Here is a 21,228-nt window from a genome sequence, read left to right as displayed (position 1 = left end):
TGGTAAGTGCCACTTACGGTATTTAGTATAAATACTACTACTTCGTTTGGAATTTGGTCTTGCCCATATTAAGTTAAAAATTCTAAAATTAACTCTTAAATGGTTAGTAAAGCTTATTGAAATGGAGGATCATAGACTTCCCAAAATATGTCTGTTGAAATTAAGAGATTTATATTTCGAAAACAAATAATATAATAAAGCCATAAATGACAAATACAATTGGTTTGCTCATTTGGCTAATGTGGTTATTAAAATTGAAATGGTTGCTATTTTAAATCTATAAACATCCAAGGAATTAGTAAATAATATTTCTTCTGTTTTAAATAATTGTCAGTGTTATCTAAGAAACACGGACTTAAACCAATTGTTTACTTATAACTACAAAACTATATTACTTGGATTTTTTTGAAACTGATTGTAATGTTCAAAGCTATTTAACTTCTGATTTACAATTTTTATTCAAGCGCTTTATTGCACAGATTAGATTATCTGGGAAATATATATCTAAATTTACCGATCAAAGCACCTCATTAATTTTAAAGCATTTTGAAGAATGTGTGTATTGTAGGAATAACGAACTAATGGACTGTTTTCATTTTTATGTTAAATGCCCCCTTTTTGCCTCACAAAGAACACTTTTGTACCCGAGTTAGTAAATGTAAATTCCTTATTACGATTTGTTAATACAATGAAAACACTCTTAAGCAGTAAGCGTGGTAATTTGTTTTTATTTACAATTAATTCATTGAAATTTAGGAATTTTTTATTTAATTGATAACCACAGTATTAATTAAACAGATCACTAGATCAAATCTAAATCAAAATTTCTTTTAAAAATATATAATTTATAATATTTAGTTTTTTAAGATTCAATTATTAGTTCTTTATATTTTATTTACAAGTCTATTGTTAACATTAAATTAATTTTTAATTTAATTTTTGATTATGAGAACTGTTTTTAGTTAATTTTAATTTTATACTATTATTTGGAACTCTAATAATTATGTTTGCAATTGTAAATATGGGTGAATCCCACTGTCATATACATATTTGTATCAGTGTTAAATAATAAATAAAAATAGTGTCACAGAATAAATTTTAAATTATTTATTCGCACAAATTGTTTGCAGCAAGTTCCATTGAATAAAATGCGTTAGGGCATTTGATTGCTGGTAAATATTTTTTATTTTTTTTTAATCTGTAGTTTTAATTAAATTTGAGATTCTTAAGTCGCATTAACATTTTTACTTCTAATTAATAACGATAATATAAATTGATTAAATTAGTTTACATAAACACTTGTACATGTACCATTGAATAAAGTGTACAGCATGGTATTTATGGTTACAGATTCTTGTAACTGATTGCGCACAAATGCTAACGAGGGAAATTTAATTTCCCGTCAATTGCTTTCCAAGGTGCAGAACTGGTCTGTGTTTGTTTAAAAGTAAAACCTACACTTCTTGGCACACATACAGATAGTGGGGATGTATTTCTAGGTTAGTTTGGGAGGACAGTGTTGGTTGTCTAGAGATGTGAAGCTAGTTTCTAACTACAAGTTCGAGATTTGCCTGAACTCACTAAACTACCAATTCGCGCACACTCGATCTGTACAGAATAAACAGCTAAGAGTCGTCTCACATGTGTGCAGATTTGGTCTCTCGTTACGGGGAGAGGTAAGCGCTTTGATTGGGCCACCCTCTACACATCTGTTACTATTGATTTCATTTAAATTTAACATTCTCCTCCTGTACGCTCCTGCTGTTCCCATTTTATATGGCGGTGAAGAGGCACAGACTAATTAGAAGATGCGTGGCACCTGAAACCTAACCATAATTCCCATATTAATTAGTTTTAATTTTACTTCGGTCGATAATGTAGTTCTTGTTAATGTGCTTAGTCACTTATAATATTTTTCATCATTTAGATGTGATATGTAAAAACAATTTTCAGTGCTCTACAATAAGCTGGTGCACCCCTTACTATTATCCATGTATTTCCTATTTTCTATTTTATTATTAAGTTATTTACGAGGTGTGGCTATTAAATAACGAGACTATTGCTGAAAAACATTTTATTTTAAATTTATACATATTTAGTTATTATCACCTTCAATATACACCCCTCCCCTATCCCTACAACCCTCCATGCGAATTCCATTGTACGAAACAGTGCTGGAAGTCTTTTACTGTGAACTCCTGAATGACGCGTGCCGCTTTTTCTTTCACAGCTTCAACGGACTGAAATCGTGCACCTTTTAATGCAGATTTGCCTTTGGGGAACAGATAAAAGTCAAATGGGGCCAGGTCAGGCGAATAAGGCGGATGGCCTAAAACTGGGATGTTGTACTTGCCTAGAAACGTCGTCTTGACAGACAATGCAGTGTGAGCCTTGCGCATTGTCTTGATGGAGAGAACCTATGACTTGTTCTTCCACAAATCGGGTCGTTTTTTTCCTTACTCTTTCACGGGGTTGAGCAAGCAGCTCACGGTAGTAATGTTGATTAATTATAATCGATATTTTCATCCGTTTTGGACGTGGAAGGGCGACCCGGGCGGAATATCATCTACGACGTCTTCTCGGCCATCTTGGAAACGCTTGAACCACACAAAAACTAGCGCACGTGATAAACATTCATCGCCATAAACTTCTTTTAATAAAAGATAAGTTTTAGTAGCGGTTTCACCAAATTTCATGTGAAATTTCACGACAATTCATTGCTCTACTACATGTGTAGTATCATGTTTTCGGCAAAACGAAACTAACACCTCTTACACAAACGACGGTTCTGGTCAGACAGATTTCTCTACAAACAGGTGAGACGCTGCAATCGAAAGAGAAGGGTGCACAGCTGTGGGTCCTTAGGATTTAGCACATGCATAGTTCTTCGGTAGCAGCATCAGTCTCGTTATTTAATAGCTACACCTCGTACTTGCTGCTGACTCAGCTTTCAATTGATGGAACTTCATCAAGTTCAGGGATAATGACTAATCCATCAATGACTAATGGATAATGTTATTCAGCACTGTGGACCTAACAACATTTTTAAATACTTAGCAACTTAAATAGATCAGGAAGAATAAAAACCAAACGATCTTAAAAAAAGTACCATCGAAGGTAAAGGTCGCAGATTATGATTCTGTTTTCCTCCCGATTCCGAACTACTCAAGTGAGTCTCGGACTCACTAAAAAGTCATCTCTAGGCAATGAATATGAAGAATTTGTGAAAAAAAAGGTTGTTGATAAAACTAGAAGAGATACGATTATTACGCTGGCCATTCGTCCTTTATTATTCAAGAGGACAGTCATTTATTTTCACTGCTCTGCCCGCTAACTTTATTTATTTTCCTAAAATAGGCATTTTGCCCTTTATTTTGTAAAGTCGTTGTAAAGTTAAAAAAAAAAAAAAAATCAATAATATATTAAACAAGTTTAGTATCGTGTACGTCATCACGATCAGTGTTGTCTACACCTCGTATTAATTATTCTCCCTAAGTGAAATCTATAAAGAGAATTCACATACCTGTAAAGTTGATCAGACTGTTAAGATGTATTAAACCCAGCAGGTTTTAAGAAGGTAGAAAGTATTTCCGTGAAATCTGGACCAAAATATATTTTATACGTAGATAGAGGGTTGTTTTGTTAATAAATGAAAATTAGTTAATTCTACAACAAGCTCAATTATTTATTTTCAAACAGATAGACTTCAGAACACAAAACCTTTGAACCAGTCTAAAGTTCATAATCTTTTGGGAAGTTTTTTTTTTGTTATTCCATCAGGACGGGCACATTTGAATAAGAAATAAGACCAAATGTCGCAAGAAAAAATATTTTGGACGCTAGGGGAAAAAAGAAAAACAGGAAAATCATTTTCACCATCTTCAGAAGACGCTATGGCCATAAAAGTTATATTCAATCTGACAAGTTTTGCACTTTTGTCCATGTTATTCAATATCCGATAGTAATGTTTTTTACTTATCTTTTTTTTTTTAACTTTTTATAGCTTCAAGGTTGTTTGATGGTACTTTGAGAAAAGTTAACTACATAACAATCCCGAATAAATTTATGACGTATAAAAAGAGAAATGAACATGTCAGTGAAGTAAAGGTTAGTGAAGTCATCATGAAGTGAAGGTTTTCAAAAGCTCTATGTTTATTTTTATTTCGTAATTGTAGTATCGTTAATAACTTAATAAATTATGCTGTGAGAAAATAAATTTTTAAGTTGAAGTATACAAAAATTAGTGTTAAAATAAATACAAAATTGCTTGAGAAATGATTCTAGAGTTCTTTTCTACGATATTAGTGGAATTATTACAATCATTTACAAATGATACAGATAGGATCAGCGGTTCCCAAACTGGGGTACGTGAAAGATTGTTTAGGGGTACGCAAAAAAAAAAGTTATTATGGCGGAAAATGTAAAAATTCGAAAAAATGTTGCTTTAGTTTGACTAATATTACACATGGCCTGCATATAATTTACTACTCCTTTATTAACGCTTTGCTGTTTCAATTTACGACCCCTGAAATTGTTATTGGTTTGAAATGTTTACCTATTCATAAATGATTTTTTTTAATAGGAACATATCACACGTATATGTTCTTTACAAGACACATTATATTCAGATTGTTTTGCTGTTAATTTAAAGTTACTGTTAATATATATATTTTAGGGGTACACACTAAGGAAACAATCAGGTAAAGGGGTACACTAATGAAAAAAGATTGGGAAGGTAATGGAAATATCTAAATCAGAAAATCAACTAATGATAGATGATCTTGATTTGTCAAAATCTACATATGTTAATTGGTACATCTGTAAACGATATGTGTAGCACTAAATATTAACAGTAGCTCTAATCATCAAATGTAACTTGCACATCTAATTTCTTTGAACAAGGTATAATTTTTTTTATTTGGTGCCGAACCTCACAAATAATTTTAATATAATTATTATTGACCGCAGTTATTGATAAAAGATCTAATAGTAGAAGCTGAACTAAAGTGTATGCACAAATTTAGTCCTGACAAAAATAAAATAAAGTGAGACATAGAAAGTTCTTTCATTATGAGACTATGAAGTGTGTGAAAATTAAGTCAAAAAATCTCATACAGTTTTAGGTTCTCTTAAGACTTGAGTTTTTTTTTTTTTTTTGTTTCAAGGTTATCCAAGCTGTTCTGCAAAAAGTTCTTGAGCATTAATGCTTCCTGATTCCTTCTAAGTTCTGATGATAGCCTGCATATAGATCGTGAAAATTTTTAATCGAAGACAGACATTGCAACTACAGAAGGATGGATATATGGTAAGAAGCTTGCAATATTTATCAGAGAATCAGATATTGGTTCTTCTACAAGGAGAATTCTTTACCAAATCTTTGTGCACTAATGTTTTCGATTAAGGTTTAACATTGCTCCTCTAATTGTCTTCAAGAGTAAATAATTTGGATTTCAGTTTTATTATTTTTTCTAGGATGTTTTCTTTACATAATAAATCGACTTTCATTTTGCCTTTCTTAATTCTTTAATTCCCTAAGACTGCTTTAATGGGTGTATTAATTTTTTGGATCTAAACTTACATTCATGTGACTTATATAAATAATAAAGTTGAGAAAAAAAAATCTTAAAAAATAGAACTTGTAACAGTAGACTGCAATAGGTCAGTTAACAAGCTCTTCTTGTACTTTCTTGAAATTTTTGCTTTTCTTATTGATTTTAAGCAATAATAAATAGATGTTGCTCATTAATGAATCAAACGAGATGGGCTAATCCAATTTTAAAGGGAATAGAATTATCACTTTTTGCGTGATAATTCTCCTAAAATTAATAATAATAATAGAACAAAATATTAAATCTTCCTTATGAAATTATACTTTTTAATACGGTATTAATTTTGTATACACATATAAATGTATATATTCCTAAATATTACACTTTACATACATGTGAAGGGAGGCAGTAAATTAAATTAACTACACATGTCAGGGTATGAAATACGATACAAATCTTCACCTCCATAACAGACCACTGTACACGAGTGCCTAATATTACTATTGTAGGCCCGGTTTTATGCATTGTGTTTAAATTAATTAAATTAACAACAAATTCCATTCTAACTTCTCATTAAGTTAGGTCACTAACTAATCAGCTAAGAACTGTTACTTCTGCTGGAATTATGTATTAATGACGACAATATATTTTATTTATTTCCATTTTTAGTTAACCTTTGAGTGCTGTATTATTTATTACTGTTATAAGCTAACCATTGTTGACTGCAGTGTGTATGTGATGAATAAGTTTATTATTTCGAATATTTTCAAAACTTAGAAAGAGGCAAAATCCTCGCCAAAACTGTTAGTTTGTATGCAATTGTTTATGCAATAAAAACTGTTAGTTTTTTGTTTTTCTTTAGTAACTTTCTTCAATGCACTGCCGGCCTCCGGACAGTTTTCTTCTGTCCATGGACAGCACTGTCCATCGCCACACAGTGAGCTGCAAGAAGCTCCTAGAAAGAGAAAACCTAAGAGCCAGCGGCTGGATTCCAGTGTACGTTCAACCACTGAACTAATCCTTTAGTAATTAATAATAATTGTTTAAACTGTAACGATAAATATTTTTTAAATTAATTTCTAAATTCTTTCATTATCCTGAGTTGGCTGAAGTCGTGAGATGTTAAAGAGGACATTACTTCTTGTTTCTTCTACATCAACAAGGCCTCTGCTGTGAATTATAAGATTGTAGATTGTATTAGAAGGGCGGTTCCACCAAAAAGGGGAAGAAACGCAGGCAATCCAAAATGGTTCCCATTGTTCCCCGCCCACCCTTCATCTCATGAGAGATACCGCGGGGCTTCAAGGCCAATAAATCCGTCTAAGAGTTTCCGGATAGCAGTACAATGAATGTAGAAAAGACCAAAGCTATTGTTATTGGCTCCAACCCACTCCTTAAATCATTGGTTCCTCTTCCTAATCTTTTCCTTTACAATACCCCAATAAAATATTGTTCTTCTGTGAAAAACCTTGGTATCACTTTCGATCAAAACCTATCCTGGAAAAACCATGTTTCCCAAATCTCTCGTCGTTCCATCCATATCCTTAAGCAGTTTAATAGTTCCCGTCACCTTTTTCCAATTAAGACCCGGCAACTCCTAGTTTCCTCTCTTATATTCCCCCATTTCGACTATGGTTGTTTAGTGTATGGCGGTCTTTCTGGTGATATTGAAGCTAAGCTTAAGCGCCTCATGAACTGCTTCATAAGATTTATTTTCAGCATTTCCAGAGACTCTCGCATTTCGCACTGCTACGATGAGTTGAAGTGGCTTTTTCCTGTCTAACGCCGCCAATATTTTTTGGCTTCTTTCCTTTTTCAAGTCATCCAGTCTCAAAGGCCTTCCTGTATTTTTCAACTCCTTAAGTTTAAATCCTGCATCCATTCCCGTAACACTAGATCTCGCTCATCTGATCTCTATATTCCCTCTCACCGTACCTCATCCTTTGACAAGTCCTTCCTAATACGTGCTACCTCTCTCTGGAACTCCTTGCCTTCATCTGTCCGCCATGCTCCTACCCTATCCATCTTTAAATCCCGTCTATTTAGTTATCTACTTTCTATTCAGCTTCCTCCGAAATTCTAATTGTTTTAATTTATTTCCTTAATTTCTGCTGTTATTTTTATTTTCACTTTTTGTAAATACTTATTTATTTATTTATTTTCTGTATAATCACAGGCCAAACTGTTAAGGCCTCTATTTGTTCCTGTATTTATTCTTAGGGGAAAATTGTCCCAGAATAATAAATTTCTTTTCTATTCTATTCTACAATAAACTAATAAAGTAGTGACAGGACATAGGGAGCATGGCAACTCAATTGCCACAGTGCGCTGAATAAAACTAGAAAGTTCGTAAAGATTACCAGATGCCACAATCTCCGGTAGGGAAACATTTACCCTACCGAAGACGAGAAATCTAGTTTTAGATTAAATTGGACACACCTCTACAAAGTGCCGCACAGTCTCATTGGACTCACCACAGCCAGCACAATTTGGCGACTGGGTAAGGCCGCATTTGAAAAGATGGTACGCTAAATTCGCAAGTCCACTCAAGACCTGAACCAATTGGCGGATCCGGGACTTGCTAAAATCAGCCATATCCGTTTTTGACAAACCAAGAATTTCCTTAGCCTGACCTGCTTTCAGCTCGGAATCTCCACCGTTTCCGATGTTCCTTCAAAATCCACTGCTCTGTTCTACAACGTCGATGGGATACAGGGATAATGGGCTGGAGGAGTCATTGTTACACTTTCGCAGCTCCTTTCTTTGCTGTTTCATCAGCAAGTTCTTCACCCGGAATCCCGGAGTGACCAGGGAGACCAAGCAACCGAAACAGTATTCAAAGCTCCTGTGAATTATAAGAATCAAATGCATTTAGAGTTCAGTTGCTCCTATGTCGGTTTTTGAGTCTCATGTCTTAAGATCAAGTGCCACATTTCTTTTTAAATTTGTTTTAGAGCAACTTTAGGGGAAACATTGGCTAACATGCCTTATCCATGTAATTTACAATCATACTAATGTATAGATGTTGCTAAGTATTAAGTACATAAGTTGATGTAGCTTGATATTGCTTTTAAGAAACTATTCAGCTGGACTTTCAGACGAGTATGCAAGAAAATATTTGTATGTTCACACAGTTATTTTGATTTCTGTTCAGGAGGAATGAAACTATAATAAATAGTCGTAGTTTCCATGTTTTGTGTTATTAAGGTTAATTACTTATTGTTACTTTCAACTAACTCTGCTTATTTATTAACCCACAAGGTCAATTTAAGAAAATGGGAAATTTTTGCTTCCATTTTTCGACAAAGAAGGTCCTTTTCAATTAAAACTTGCTAATTAATAAACTGTGATTAGTAATTTTGTAAGAAGTAACTTTAGAGAAATTTAGAAAGGGGGGAAAAAAATAGAACTGCGCAAGGGATATGGTCTGAATTAATAGAAAAAAAAACGTAATAACACGAAGGAATTTAATTGACACAAATATTCAGCTTTTAATAGATTTGCTTATTTTTTTTTAATTATTATACATAAATATTTACAACTTTTGTTTTTATTTATTTTTTTTTACAATTAATTGTAATTTTTTTTAAAAAACATTAACATTAAGGGCAAGAAAACAATTAAATTATACAAATTTTTACATCAAAAGTTACACATTTAAACTACAAATATAATATTTACACAATAACTTACAATTATAACAAATTCATTTTTTAACTGTTATTAGTATTTTTTTTTTAATTTTCTTTGAGCGATTGTAAAACTCTTAACAATGTTTCTTAATTATTCCCTCTGATACTTGCACATTTAATTATCTTTATGTTTAATTAAACAAATGGTTTAGTTGATTTCACTTTTGTATTTTTTTTTTTTAATTCTAAAACATTAAATAACATTTATTTTTGTACTGTGGCTTTTTAAACAGTTATAATATTATTTTACATGAATCCTTTTTATTTTGTTTTGTTTTGTTTATTATTATATTAATTAAAATTTGAGAAAGTCATCGTAATCAACTTTGATGGAATCAAATGAAAAATAATTTATAAAACAGTAAATAAATGTAGCTATCTTGTCACGTAACTAACCAGTAACAATGAGATGAATAGAACATATGTCAGCGATGGTTTTCCACAGCTCGAGTCAAAATCTGGAACAGAAATTTTAAATAAACATTTATTAGTTAATATCAGTGGAAACCCAAGAGTGCTCACAGTTCACCAAAACATAAATTATAAAATTCTATTTAAAAAGAATTTGAAAAGGGGAAAAATGGGACCAAATGGAATAAATATGTTTTAGGATATCCATAAATTTGGGTAAAATATTGAAAACATTTCCATTCACTGTAGCAAATACCTTATAAGGTTATGTAACCTATCCCGTTATGGCTGGCCTAAATAAGAAAATGTAAAATTTCAGCGCATAAACGTAGAGTTCTAGCTGGCCCTTATTGTGACTTAGATAAAATGAAAACTCGTGGACAAAGAATTAGGTTATTTCCTAGTTCTTTTCAGATGGAAAATCCACGCCATCGGAAGATTAAAGTTTAACTTCACCAGGGGCTATGGCTCTCCCCAAAAAGCAGGCTGCTATCCAAGTTGAACTTCTGGTGTTATCAGCTTGAAAGATGGTCTGGAAATGCTTTAGCAAATTCAGTGACCAGGGAAGAGATAATACAGTTACACTATTTTGGGGCCTATGTATGCCGACATGAAGAGAATACTCGTATGATGAACCCCTGCTTTAGGGTAAGGCAAGGTGCTAAAATTCCTTTCAAAAGGCAAGAACCTTTTTGGGTGGTAGGTGATGGTTTTTACCGGGAGGAGTTAAAGCTGTAGAAAGATGTCTGCAGAGGCACGGTCTGAGTCAGGCTATGATGATCTGGGCTATTTTATTGGTTTTTGTTTTATTTAAGGCGCATAAACATCAGAGATTATTGGCACCCGGAGCTCAGTACAGGGAGATGTAAGAACTTCCTAGGAAGGGAACAACTCTAAGAGCCAACAGCTGGATTCGAAACCGTGATCTTCGCATTGGAATCCAGTATTCGCTAACCACTCAGCTAATCCATTCCCAATCTGGGCAGTTATAACCAAAACCATTCATTTTGAGTAAGAATAAAAATTAAAAACAAGATCAACTAGTTATGCAGGTTATGAAAGTGTTTAAAATTAACGCCATCATTTTCAACAATAACAAAACGATGATATTGATAGATAACCTCATCACAACAACAAAGATGAGAAAAGCTGTTGCAGGCATCACTCTTTGGATAGAATTATATTTTATATAATTATATTTATATATATAAATATATATATATATATATAATTATATTTATATATATAAATATATATATATTTTATATATATATATATATAAAAAAGTGCAAAAATATACGCATTATTTAAAACTGTTTATAAAATGTTATGCTAATTTATATTCGACAAAATAATACCCCATTTTTATTGAAGGGAAGAAGAGATGTGAATGTCAAGAATAGACATTACACTGATCCGTCTAATTTTGCCCTCTGCTTTGTTTTCACTTTATGAATTATTCATGAACAAGAAATTTGAAAGGGAATCGAGTTTTATTTAAAACAATGGACTGGAATTTAATTCGACCACATGTTTATGTGTTCTAAAAGTATATGTAGTGGTCTTTTTCTTTTTTATTTTAATCAATTACAGTTTGAACGTTTATGAATTTCGATAGCCTTATTGAAAAAATGGAATAATACCTTTTAGACTTAAGTTTGGCTCAGTTCAGACATTCAGTGGAAATTAGTAGTTTCATGGTGGACAATTTTTTTGAACACTTGAATGTTTTTGAATGAATCATTCTAAACGTTTATTTTTAATAGAATATTTCATTGTCCGGTTAAAACAATTCAATAAGATAACTCAAGATACATTGTTTGTAGTATTATTTAGGACAAATATTGTTTTGTAAAATTTGACTAATTCTTCACAAACCTTTCTCACAAAGCCAAAAAAAAAATTAATCTCTTCATCGAGTTACGTCATTATTCCAACGGAATGTAATATAAGCAATTATAGGGAATTTAAATGTACGTGGTTCATTTTATTCGTACATATTTGCATTGTTTATGTTTTCTTGAATCACAATCCTAAAAAATATTTTCATACTGTGTTGTTGACGCTTCATTATTTTGACTCCAGTCCTTACTATCCACAGCGATCTTAAAATTTTCAACCACAAGCGTCAGTAGTCTCATTTAAGTAAATGACAAGGAGAAAGTGCTGTCACTGGGTAGTTCCTCCATTACTTACAGGTAATATATAATTAAGTTTTATTTAAAAATCAAGCGCGACACTCTTTTCGAATCAATAAAATTTCAATACGATAATTAATGGTTCGGCGTGTCGTCTGTAAACAAGTGAGCTTAAATTTTTTAATGTTGTAGCTAAAAAAAAGAGGATAATAACCTGCCATATTCTAAAACAGTGGTTCCTAACCTGTGGTCCGCAAGAACTAAAATATGGTACGCGAAATACTTAACATTTTTAAAAATATAATATTATATTTGACATGCGGTTGCGTGTGCGGCGACGGCGCGGTGAATGGGACGTCGGGCGCCTAAAAACAAGTCCAGGAATCGACTAAAAAAAGCAAATGATGATGTGCGTGTCGCTTTGAGCAATCTCAATCCCAGGATTACCCATCTTGTTAAGAAAATGCAAGCTCAAAAAGCACATTAATATTACTGAAAACATAATCACAAAGTTAATTGAAGTTTATTTTTAAAAATCTAAAAGTAGTTTATTGTGATATTGAACCTTGTGTCTCTGCTAGAGAAACAATTCGTTGCAAGAACAACAAACGGTGCTGCCTAACTCCGTGAGGTTGCTAAAACACAGCTTACATATCAATCCACCAGATAATCTTGCATCTCGTTTTGCGGGTAACTTTTAATTTAAAAGAGTCAACTTGTAGTGCATTAAATAAATAACAATAAAATCACTATTTACATGTAGATAAAATTTACTAAATATACAACTAAAATATAAATAAATAAATAAATAAATATATATAAAAACAACGAGGGGAATGCCCAGTCAATATAAAAGACAAACATATTGACCTCGTCACTAATCCATAATTACACAGTCACCTTAGGATTTAAGCACCGTAGATATGGTGATGCAGAATTCCCAAGGAGTCCAAAATAATTGACTCAGCAAGATTGTGGAGGCCGGTAGAGTAAAAACCCATCTCTCTCGCAAAATCAACCGTAAGCCTTGGCAGGGTTCCCCGGGCTCCGAACCAAAGGCCCATTACCCTATACTCCCTCTCACCGAACTCCTCGCGGAACTTTTCTTTGAAGAAGGGAATACACTTTTCATAAATTCCCTTCTTTTCAATATCCACCTTTTCCGCTTGGTTTGGGTCGTTTGTTTCATATCTTACCGTTGGGTCTATTACGAGCGCTTTTTTGTCCTTCTTAGAAAAAGCCAAAATATCGGCGAACCTTGTCGACCCATCGGCATCGATAGAGAAAACCTCCTCAAGGCAGTCATAATCCCGCTCCCTCAGCTTCTCGGAGATCCAGTGCTTCACATTGTGATGGCGGCGGGTGATTAGAAGCATGTTGTAAGGACATTTGCCCAAAACATGGGCTACAGTTTCAGTCTCTCGGCCGCATCTGCGGAAGAGGGTCCCAACATTTCCCGTCACATTACCACCAACACCTGGTACTCCTCGCAGAGGGGCGTAGTTTATATTAAGCTTGAGGGCATTTGACCATTCAGAGCCAGTGAGCAGTTGCTTATCGTTGATGAATTTATTGGCTTTCGGCTCCTCTTTAAAATGGCGGACACCAATACCTTGCCACTTACATGCCGCCCAATCCTCAAAAGCTTTTTCACGAAGAGACATTCTTAACTTTTTGACGCTGGATAACTCTCCTGTAGGATACTTTTCTAGATTAAGCCTCTGGGCGCACTCGTCTACTTCTGCAGCATAATCGAATATTCCCTGGAACATAGCGTCATCTACCATGGCCAAGCGTTGCGCAATTGAAAGATGTTGTAGGGGAGCCTCCCACTGGCACCGTAGTAGTCCCAGGCCACGAAATCGTCGAGGGGCATAGAACATGGCAGTGTTAGAGTTAGCTGGGAGACCTAACATAGCCTTAACACTCCTTCGAATTACAGTGTCAATGCCTTCCAAGAGTGTTGCTGGCAATTTAATAAGAGGTGCACACTGAAAAGGGTAGGTTAGAGCCGGAAAGATGTACTGATTTATAACATTTAATTTCTGCTCCGGCTTCAACAGATTTGAAACAGTCAGTTTATTCAAATTCTCATTGAGTCTAGATACAGCATCCTCGTTGCAAGTTAATTGTTCCTTGAAGCTGCAACCGAGGTATTTGACTGTTTCTCCTTCACTGATCGATTCTATTACCTCCCCATTGTCTAGAACTAGACTTGTTCCATGCAGCATTCCTTTACTGATAGCTATGGAGGTGCTCTTATTTGGATTAATTGCTAAACCAATTTCTCTGAAAATCCTGTTGATGCACATGATGACCCTCTCAGCTGCTTTAGCACTGCAAGCTGTCACCGCTTGATCATCAGCAAAACCAGTCAATATTACGCTTTCCTGACTGGAGCTCAATTTGTAACCATATTGAATAGAAAAAGCAGGGTCACATATTTCATGATAAACGTGATCAATAGATAGATTAAAGAGGGTGGATGAGAGCGGACCGCCCTGAGGAACTCCCCTCCTCACGGAAATTGGTTCGGTATTTTGCAGGCCAACAGAAATGGTTATTTTATTATTGCCTAAAAGTGAAGAAATCAATTTCATCAGGTCGAAAGAAACGCCCCTAGCCTCCAAACACTTATCGATGTGCGCGTGTCCCACATTGTCGAAGGCTCCGGTGACATCGAGGAACGCCACCACACCATCACGCTTCTCCCTCTTGGCATCCTTGAGCACTGCATCGATGATTCTGGAGTTTACGTGACACCCCGGAATACCTTTTACAAACCCTCTCTGACTGGGATGAAAATTAATTTGGCGCCTCAACTCCTGATCCAAGACTTTTTCTATAAGTCGGCGTATGATGGAGTAAACAGTGATGGGTCTCCAGGCGGAAATATTGCTGGCTGCTCCTTTACCCTTGTGAATGAGTATGGTGCGTCCTCTGCGAAGGGGTTCAGGAACATACGAGGACACAAGCATAATCTGTGTAATATCCCTAATAATAGGCGCAATTAAATATTAAAATGTCGGTATAAATATAAACGTATCACTTTTCTAGAAAAAAAAGTGCAAATTTCACAATGGAGATAATGCTAAATGATTAAATTTTTGGTCTTCTTGCGTATTAATTTACAATTTTCGTACAACTCAAAATGTTCCGCTTTTCTTGGAGTAAATTGTGATTTGTTGTAGTAATACTTTTTCTACTAAAAGCAAACAAATTTTTATACCGTATTATCGTGAACACTTGCAATTTTTCAGTTATGTCACTTTTCAGATTTTATTTAGAAATGAAACATTTTTAAAAAAATAATTTATATTAATGGTGCGCTGAAGATGAACTTATTGTCAAAGCTCTAAAGTGCATTCCTGTATGTTACAAAGGTGCTATCTCAGCAGGAGATTAGTTCAGCGAGTCTCCTTTTCACTTAATCTTCCTGCGCTCTCCTGGTCCTTAGCCTTTTTAGTCCATCTTCTTTCTTTCTCATATACACATCCTCCTACAAAAGACACAACAAACTTTACACCCAGGGAGGTCTTGTTGAATTCTCGTTTTCATTTTCTCACTAACTCCAGCAGCGATGTACGCTACTGGTGAAAAGAGAGTGCTGACAGAAAAAGGTCAATGGAATTTTTCTTTTGTTCGTTTATTTTCTCCTATCTCATCACTTTTGGTACCATTGAATAGGATTCAGCAGCATGAAGAACCTTTTAATAGAAGATATTGCAACAGCTGAAGCAATCTATGTTATTCGTAAAGATATTATATGTAAATGCCTCATTTTTGTTACAGAATGAATCAATAATCTCTTTGTTGGGTTCACTTAGGCAGATTGTCCAACACTGTCTCCTCTGTAAGATCGTCTTCTTATCAGAGCAGCTTAAAACGCTTTACTCGATTCGTTAGAAACATGATCAAAAATATACAACTTATGGAAATACATTCATTATTTTCAATTAAATTGGGATGTATTTTTCGTTTTAACTCAAATAAAATCTGTAATCTTTATCCGTAACAACACATCACATTAATAAATTAAATTGGTGCAAGAAAAACCGAAATTATTAGTATGAAACGTTTAAATGCACTTATAAAATTCGTGCACACTTTTATAAATTGAAGTTTAACTATGTCTAGAAATACTTAGCAGAAAATTTTGAATGAAATTCAGGAAAGACTTAGTTTCTTTTTGTTTCATGGAATCTGTTTTCCTTATTCTAAAATTTATTTCTTGAATTGAAACACGAGTATTTTCACGCCTTTAGAGATACGTAGAACGGTGTTCAACCATTTGTTTGCCAGAAGTCTTCGATGAAATAAGGAAAACAAACAAGCGCCGTCGGATCATTCTTCATCAAGACAATGCCAGCTGTCACACATCTCGTCTAACAACCGACTATTTGAGCACTCAAAAAATCTAATTAATGGGTCATCCGCCGTACAGTCCTGATTTGGCACCAAATGACTTCTTTTTGTTTTCGAACGTCAAGAATAAATTACGTGGACAACGATTTTCGTCGGCAGAAGAAGCCGATGTTGATGCATTCAAAAACCATGTTCTGGAGGTGTCTCAAGCGGAATGGAAAAAATGCTTTGACAAGTGGCTAGAACGCATGCAGTAGTGTATAGATCATAAAGGAGAATATTTTGAAAAACAATAAAGTCATTTTCAATGACAAATTACTGTTTTTTTTTATTATTAGGCTCAAAATATAAATAGTGCCCCTCGTGCATAAGTCACTTATTTGCTTAAAACGTAGCACAGAAAATGAACGTGGTAAAAGATTAAGGTTTTTTAGAACTAATAAAAGATTAGGCAAAACAAAAATAGAAAATATTATTCCGATATCATTATAACCTTATCTTCTTCACAGTATACCGCATCATCAGTTTGTTATCAGTACATTTTTTGTTATTAATTACAGTATTTCCAAATAATCACACTACCTTTCCAACCACAAGTATGTCAATGCATTATTTAGGCCATCCTTATTGCATGATTCAAGCGGATATTATGACCATCGCTGATAATTTTTGCATTCTTTTAGTGTCATAAAGAGGTTACTTTGCATGTTCATTAAAAATGTATTAAAAATGCTTCCTTCAGATGACCATAGAATTATTTCCCTATGAACGTTATCGTGTACGATATACAACAAGTTAATGATAATTTAAACAATTATGTTTAGATTTTGATACAAAATTTACTCGGCTTTCACGTTTCGTGCAACAATAGAAGTCAATAATTGTAGTTGTGCATAAAATAGTATTCACCACTTCAAAGTAGTGATCTAATTGAAGGGGCAGCTGGAAAAACTATTTTAATGGGTCTTCATGTAATATATACGCTAACCCTAGAATGGTTGTAAAACTAATTTACAATACCTTTTAATGTCTGTTATGACGGATGTATGTTCGTAAAATCTGACAAGGTTTACAAAGCAATTGGATTAAAACAAAAAAAAAAAATGGGGGAAATGTTGAACGTTATTAAAAACGAAGAGAAACTACGCGAAATATGCGTTCTTTGCGCATAGAGCCGCGACAAACTCCGCGATTTAATTTTATTAAAACTCATTGCATTGTGTACAGCATTCTCTGATATTATTGTTCTCTTTTTTTTCAGCACAATGCGCTGTTACAAACTCTTTGCTAACGAATTTTTTCTAGTTTTGCCTTCTGTAATCTTATTTTCCATTTATTGTTACCAATTCTTTTTTCACTTCTGTTCGTTTGTTTGTTCAATTTCAAGTAAAGTGTTTTAGCTAAAAATAAAGTTGAAAATTTAATTTTTCCGACAGTTCAAAGTTTAGAAAATTGAAATCCAGTTGGAAGTAGTAATGATACGAGCTCAAAATGCAATGGGTCCCGGATATTGTAACTTATGAAAACCAGTTTTGTGTACAGGTCTAAGAAAACTAAGTAACTTCAGATTAAAAATATATTAGTTACAAGATGCGTATTGCTTAGTTTAGATCAGAAGGGAAGGTAATAAATAAAATAAACTTTCAAGTATTCACTCAATCATCAGAGTGTCCTAACACTAAACCTACCACGACCGGTCAATTGACCGTTTTTTAAATTTGGTTTAAATTTTCTAATTACAGCGATATCATACCGCCATTAAACTTCACGACTTTTCCTAGAATATGTATACAATTGTTTTTTTTAAATATTTACTTCTTTTCCTAATATTTGATTTTTGAGGAAAATATGTAGTCCGTCTTAACTACCGGCAATCGGTCATTTGACCGGCTGAATATTTTTATTTTTTTGTAACAGAATTCTCTCGAAAACTCAATTTGATAATGCATTTATCTGATAATTGTTTGCTTGTGGTGCATATGAGGCGAAAAATGTAGGATATTTCCCTTTTATATGGAACAAAAAATAGGGACGAGCATTCTTCTCAAACACTGTGAGCAGAAATTTATAGACGGAAATTGAGAAGTTTATTCGAGTGGATCAAAGAAATCGCTTACAAACGGATAAATTTGCTTTGATTTCTAAATTTTGGAACAAATTCGTAGAGAAGAGTCAAAACTGTTATAACCAAGAGAATTTGTTCCCAACAAAGCCAAGATGCAGATTTACTTACATGCCAATTAAACCGGACAAATTTGGTATCAAATCTTGGCTAGCGTTCGATGCAATAAAAGGCTTTCCATTTTTGGGAAAACGTGAAAGCAGAGAAACTTCAGTTCTGCTTGGGGAGTTGGTCGCTCTGAAATTAGCAGAAATGTATACAGCTCGTGGAAGAAATATAACCGTGGAAAATCTCGGGGATGGCCTCAACAAATAGTTTTCAATATCCTAGTCTTAGCCCCGGGATAAATGCATGGATTTTGTATAAAAAACTACCGGAAGTGAAATTTCAAGGCAAAACTTTGTATTACCATTGCAATAGCATGACAAATACTGTTACACGAACAAGTGGTCGGAAAATAGCCAAATAAGATTCTGCAAAGCCAATAAGACCAAAAAATGCTGTCTAAACTGTAAAAAAATACGCATGCGGGAAATTTGCAATTGAGAAGTCTATAATTATAAAAAAGGATGCAATAAACAGTAAAATCTACGAGATTTATTTTTAAACAAAAGAAATCATGCTTTTTCATTGATTAATAATTATTATCTTCATTCAAAATAAGAAATTTAAGTAATTTTAAAGTCCGGTCATTTGACCGGTGACGATAGGAACAGTTATGCATAAATGGCGGTAGGTTTATTGTTAATACACAATTTTTCGTGTTAGACTGACTTTCTAGATAAAAAAATTTTTGTCAAACGCCAGGAAAGTGGCCATTAAAGAAAACAAAATGTAGTTTAAACCAGAAGAAAAAAAGAAAAGTAATATAAATGACCCAAGATGAACATAAAAACACCCTTTTAATCATAAAACTACAAATAGCCCTTTAAAAAAAAGGGCAAAGAATACATGTAAAACACTAACAGTGCTGAAAACTACAGAACTTTAAATAATTAGCAGTTATTTATACCGCATACAAAACTATGATATTGAAACCTAATCTAGGCCAACTTTATAAAGCTGCAGTGCGCTTTTACAGCCATTTTGAGTTTGTGCAGTAGAGGGAAAATAGCGGTTTTGGCGCACCTAAATTGTGCCAGATCCAAGCACCTTCAAATCAGAGCGGGTAATCATCGAGTTCCACGAAGCTGTAAGCCATACGATCAGCACCATTCTACCCCCACCTATCATCGAATTTGACGAGGCTGAAATTCCACCAACACAAAAAAAGAGGAATCGTTTTAAAAGATCTAAAGATTTAAAAGATTGAAATCGGTATAGATATACTCAGATCTCAGAACTGTTAAATAATAATTTAATTCAGAATAATGTTTGAAATAAATAGGTTTATGACAGAGAAGTTTAAAATAAACAACAGACTTTTCTTCTTTTTTAAGCGTATGCTTATTTTTTCGAAAAATAAGTTTAAAAAAAGCACTCACACAAAACAAATAGAATGGAGAGACCGGTAATTTAGAGCTTAAGAAAAAATTCGAAATTCGTTTAGAATATCTTCCGTTATTTTGGCTCCAGGTGTTGGTTAGTACAATTGTGCCGCTCCATTAGATTGTATTATGTACTCAGTAAATTCGATTTTTATGTCAACCAAAAGTTATTACTTTTTTAAAGTAATTCAATGACCCGGTGATTGACATGGGGTGGGACCAGTGATTATGACCAGGAATTATGAGGTCCCCATTTCACAGCAAAACCGTGACCCAAAAAAATTTCAACTCTCAATATCTTCTGAACTAATGGACCTGTACACAAGAAAACTGTAGCATACTACTCGGTAAAACAGAGTGTGTAAGAGCACGAGATTTCATACGAATAATCTGTAGTTTACTCTGCGAGTTATAAGGGCCCCATTTCACAGCAAAACCATGACCCAAAAAAATTTCAACTCTCAATATCTTCTGAACTAATGGACCTGCACACAAGAAAACTTTAGCATACTACTCGGTAAAACAGAGTGTGTAAGAGCACGAGATTTCATACGAATAATCTGTAGTTTACTCTGGGAGTTATAAGGGCCCCATTTCACAGCAAAACCATAACCCAAAAAAATTTCAACTCTCAATATCTTCTGAACTAATGGACCTGTACTCAAGAAAACTATAGCATATTACTCAGTAAAACGGATTGTGTAAGAGTACAAGATTTCATACGAATAATCTGCAGTTTACTGTGGGAGTTATAAGGGCCCCATTTCGCAGCAAAACCATGACCCAAAAAAATTTCAACTCTCAATATCTTCTGAACTAATGGACCTGTACTCAAGAAAACTATAGCATATTACTCAGTAAAACGGAGTGTGTAAGAGTACAAGATTTCATACGAATAATCTGCAGTTTACTGTGGGAGTTATAAGGGCCCCATTTCACAGCAAATCCATGACCTAAAAAAATTTCAACTCTCAATATCTTCTGAACTATTGGACCTGTACTCAAGAAAACTATAGCATATTACTCAGTAAATCGGAGTGTGTAAGAGTACAAGATTTCATACCAATAATCTGCAGTTTACTGTGGGAGTTATAAGGGCCCCATTTCGCAGCAAAACCATGACCCAAAAAAATTTCAACTCTCAATATCTTCTGAACTAATGGACCTGTACTCAAGAAAACTATAGCATATTACTCAGTAAAACGGAGTGTGTAAGAGTACAAGATTTCATACGAATAATCTGCAGTTTACTGTGGGAGTTATAAGGGCCCCATTTCACAGCAAATCCATGACCCAAAAAAATTTCAACTCTCAATATCTTCTGAACTAATGGACCTGTACTCAAGAAAACTATAGCATATTACTCAGTAAAACGGAGTGTGTAAGAGTACAAGATTTCATACGAATAATCTGCAGTTTACTGTGGGAGTTATAAGGGCCCCATTTCACAGCAAATCCATGACC

General features: G+C 34.0%; 1 protein-coding gene and 1 long non-coding RNA gene across 4 annotated transcripts in view; one reads left to right on the top strand and one right to left on the bottom strand.

Annotated features, from left to right (window-relative positions):
* Positions 1–1,371: 1,371 nt before the first annotated feature.
* LOC141454736 (uncharacterized) lies at positions 1,372–7,733 on the top strand. Of its 3 annotated transcripts, XR_012458921.1 has the most exons (4): positions 1,372–1,676; positions 4,004–4,107; positions 5,166–5,305; positions 6,412–7,733. It is a non-coding gene; the product is annotated as an uncharacterized lncRNA (long non-coding RNA). The 3 variants fall into 3 exon arrangements; XR_012458922.1 differs by lacking the exons at positions 1,372–1,676; positions 4,004–4,107 and adding an exon at positions 4,696–4,902; XR_012458923.1 differs by lacking the exons at positions 1,372–1,676; positions 4,004–4,107 and adding an exon at positions 4,909–5,045.
* Positions 7,734–8,790: 1,057 nt separating this feature from the next.
* Positions 8,791–21,228, bottom strand: part of LOC141454735 (uncharacterized) — a 633,436-nt gene continuing 620,998 nt past the window's right edge. Inside the window, exon 6 of the mRNA XM_074129302.1 lies at positions 8,791–9,699. Coding sequence (XP_073985403.1) covers positions 9,617–9,699 — 83 coding nt within the window. The 3' untranslated portion in view covers positions 8,791–9,616. The remainder of the gene's footprint in view (positions 9,700–21,228) is intronic.

Source organism: Rhodnius prolixus, unplaced genomic scaffold, assembly GCF_049639745.1.
Source record: "Rhodnius prolixus isolate KJV_2025 unplaced genomic scaffold, Rpr scaffold_9, whole genome shotgun sequence".
Taxonomy (NCBI): domain Eukaryota; kingdom Metazoa; phylum Arthropoda; class Insecta; order Hemiptera; family Reduviidae; genus Rhodnius; species Rhodnius prolixus.
This window is presented reverse-complemented; position numbering and strand designations above follow the sequence as displayed.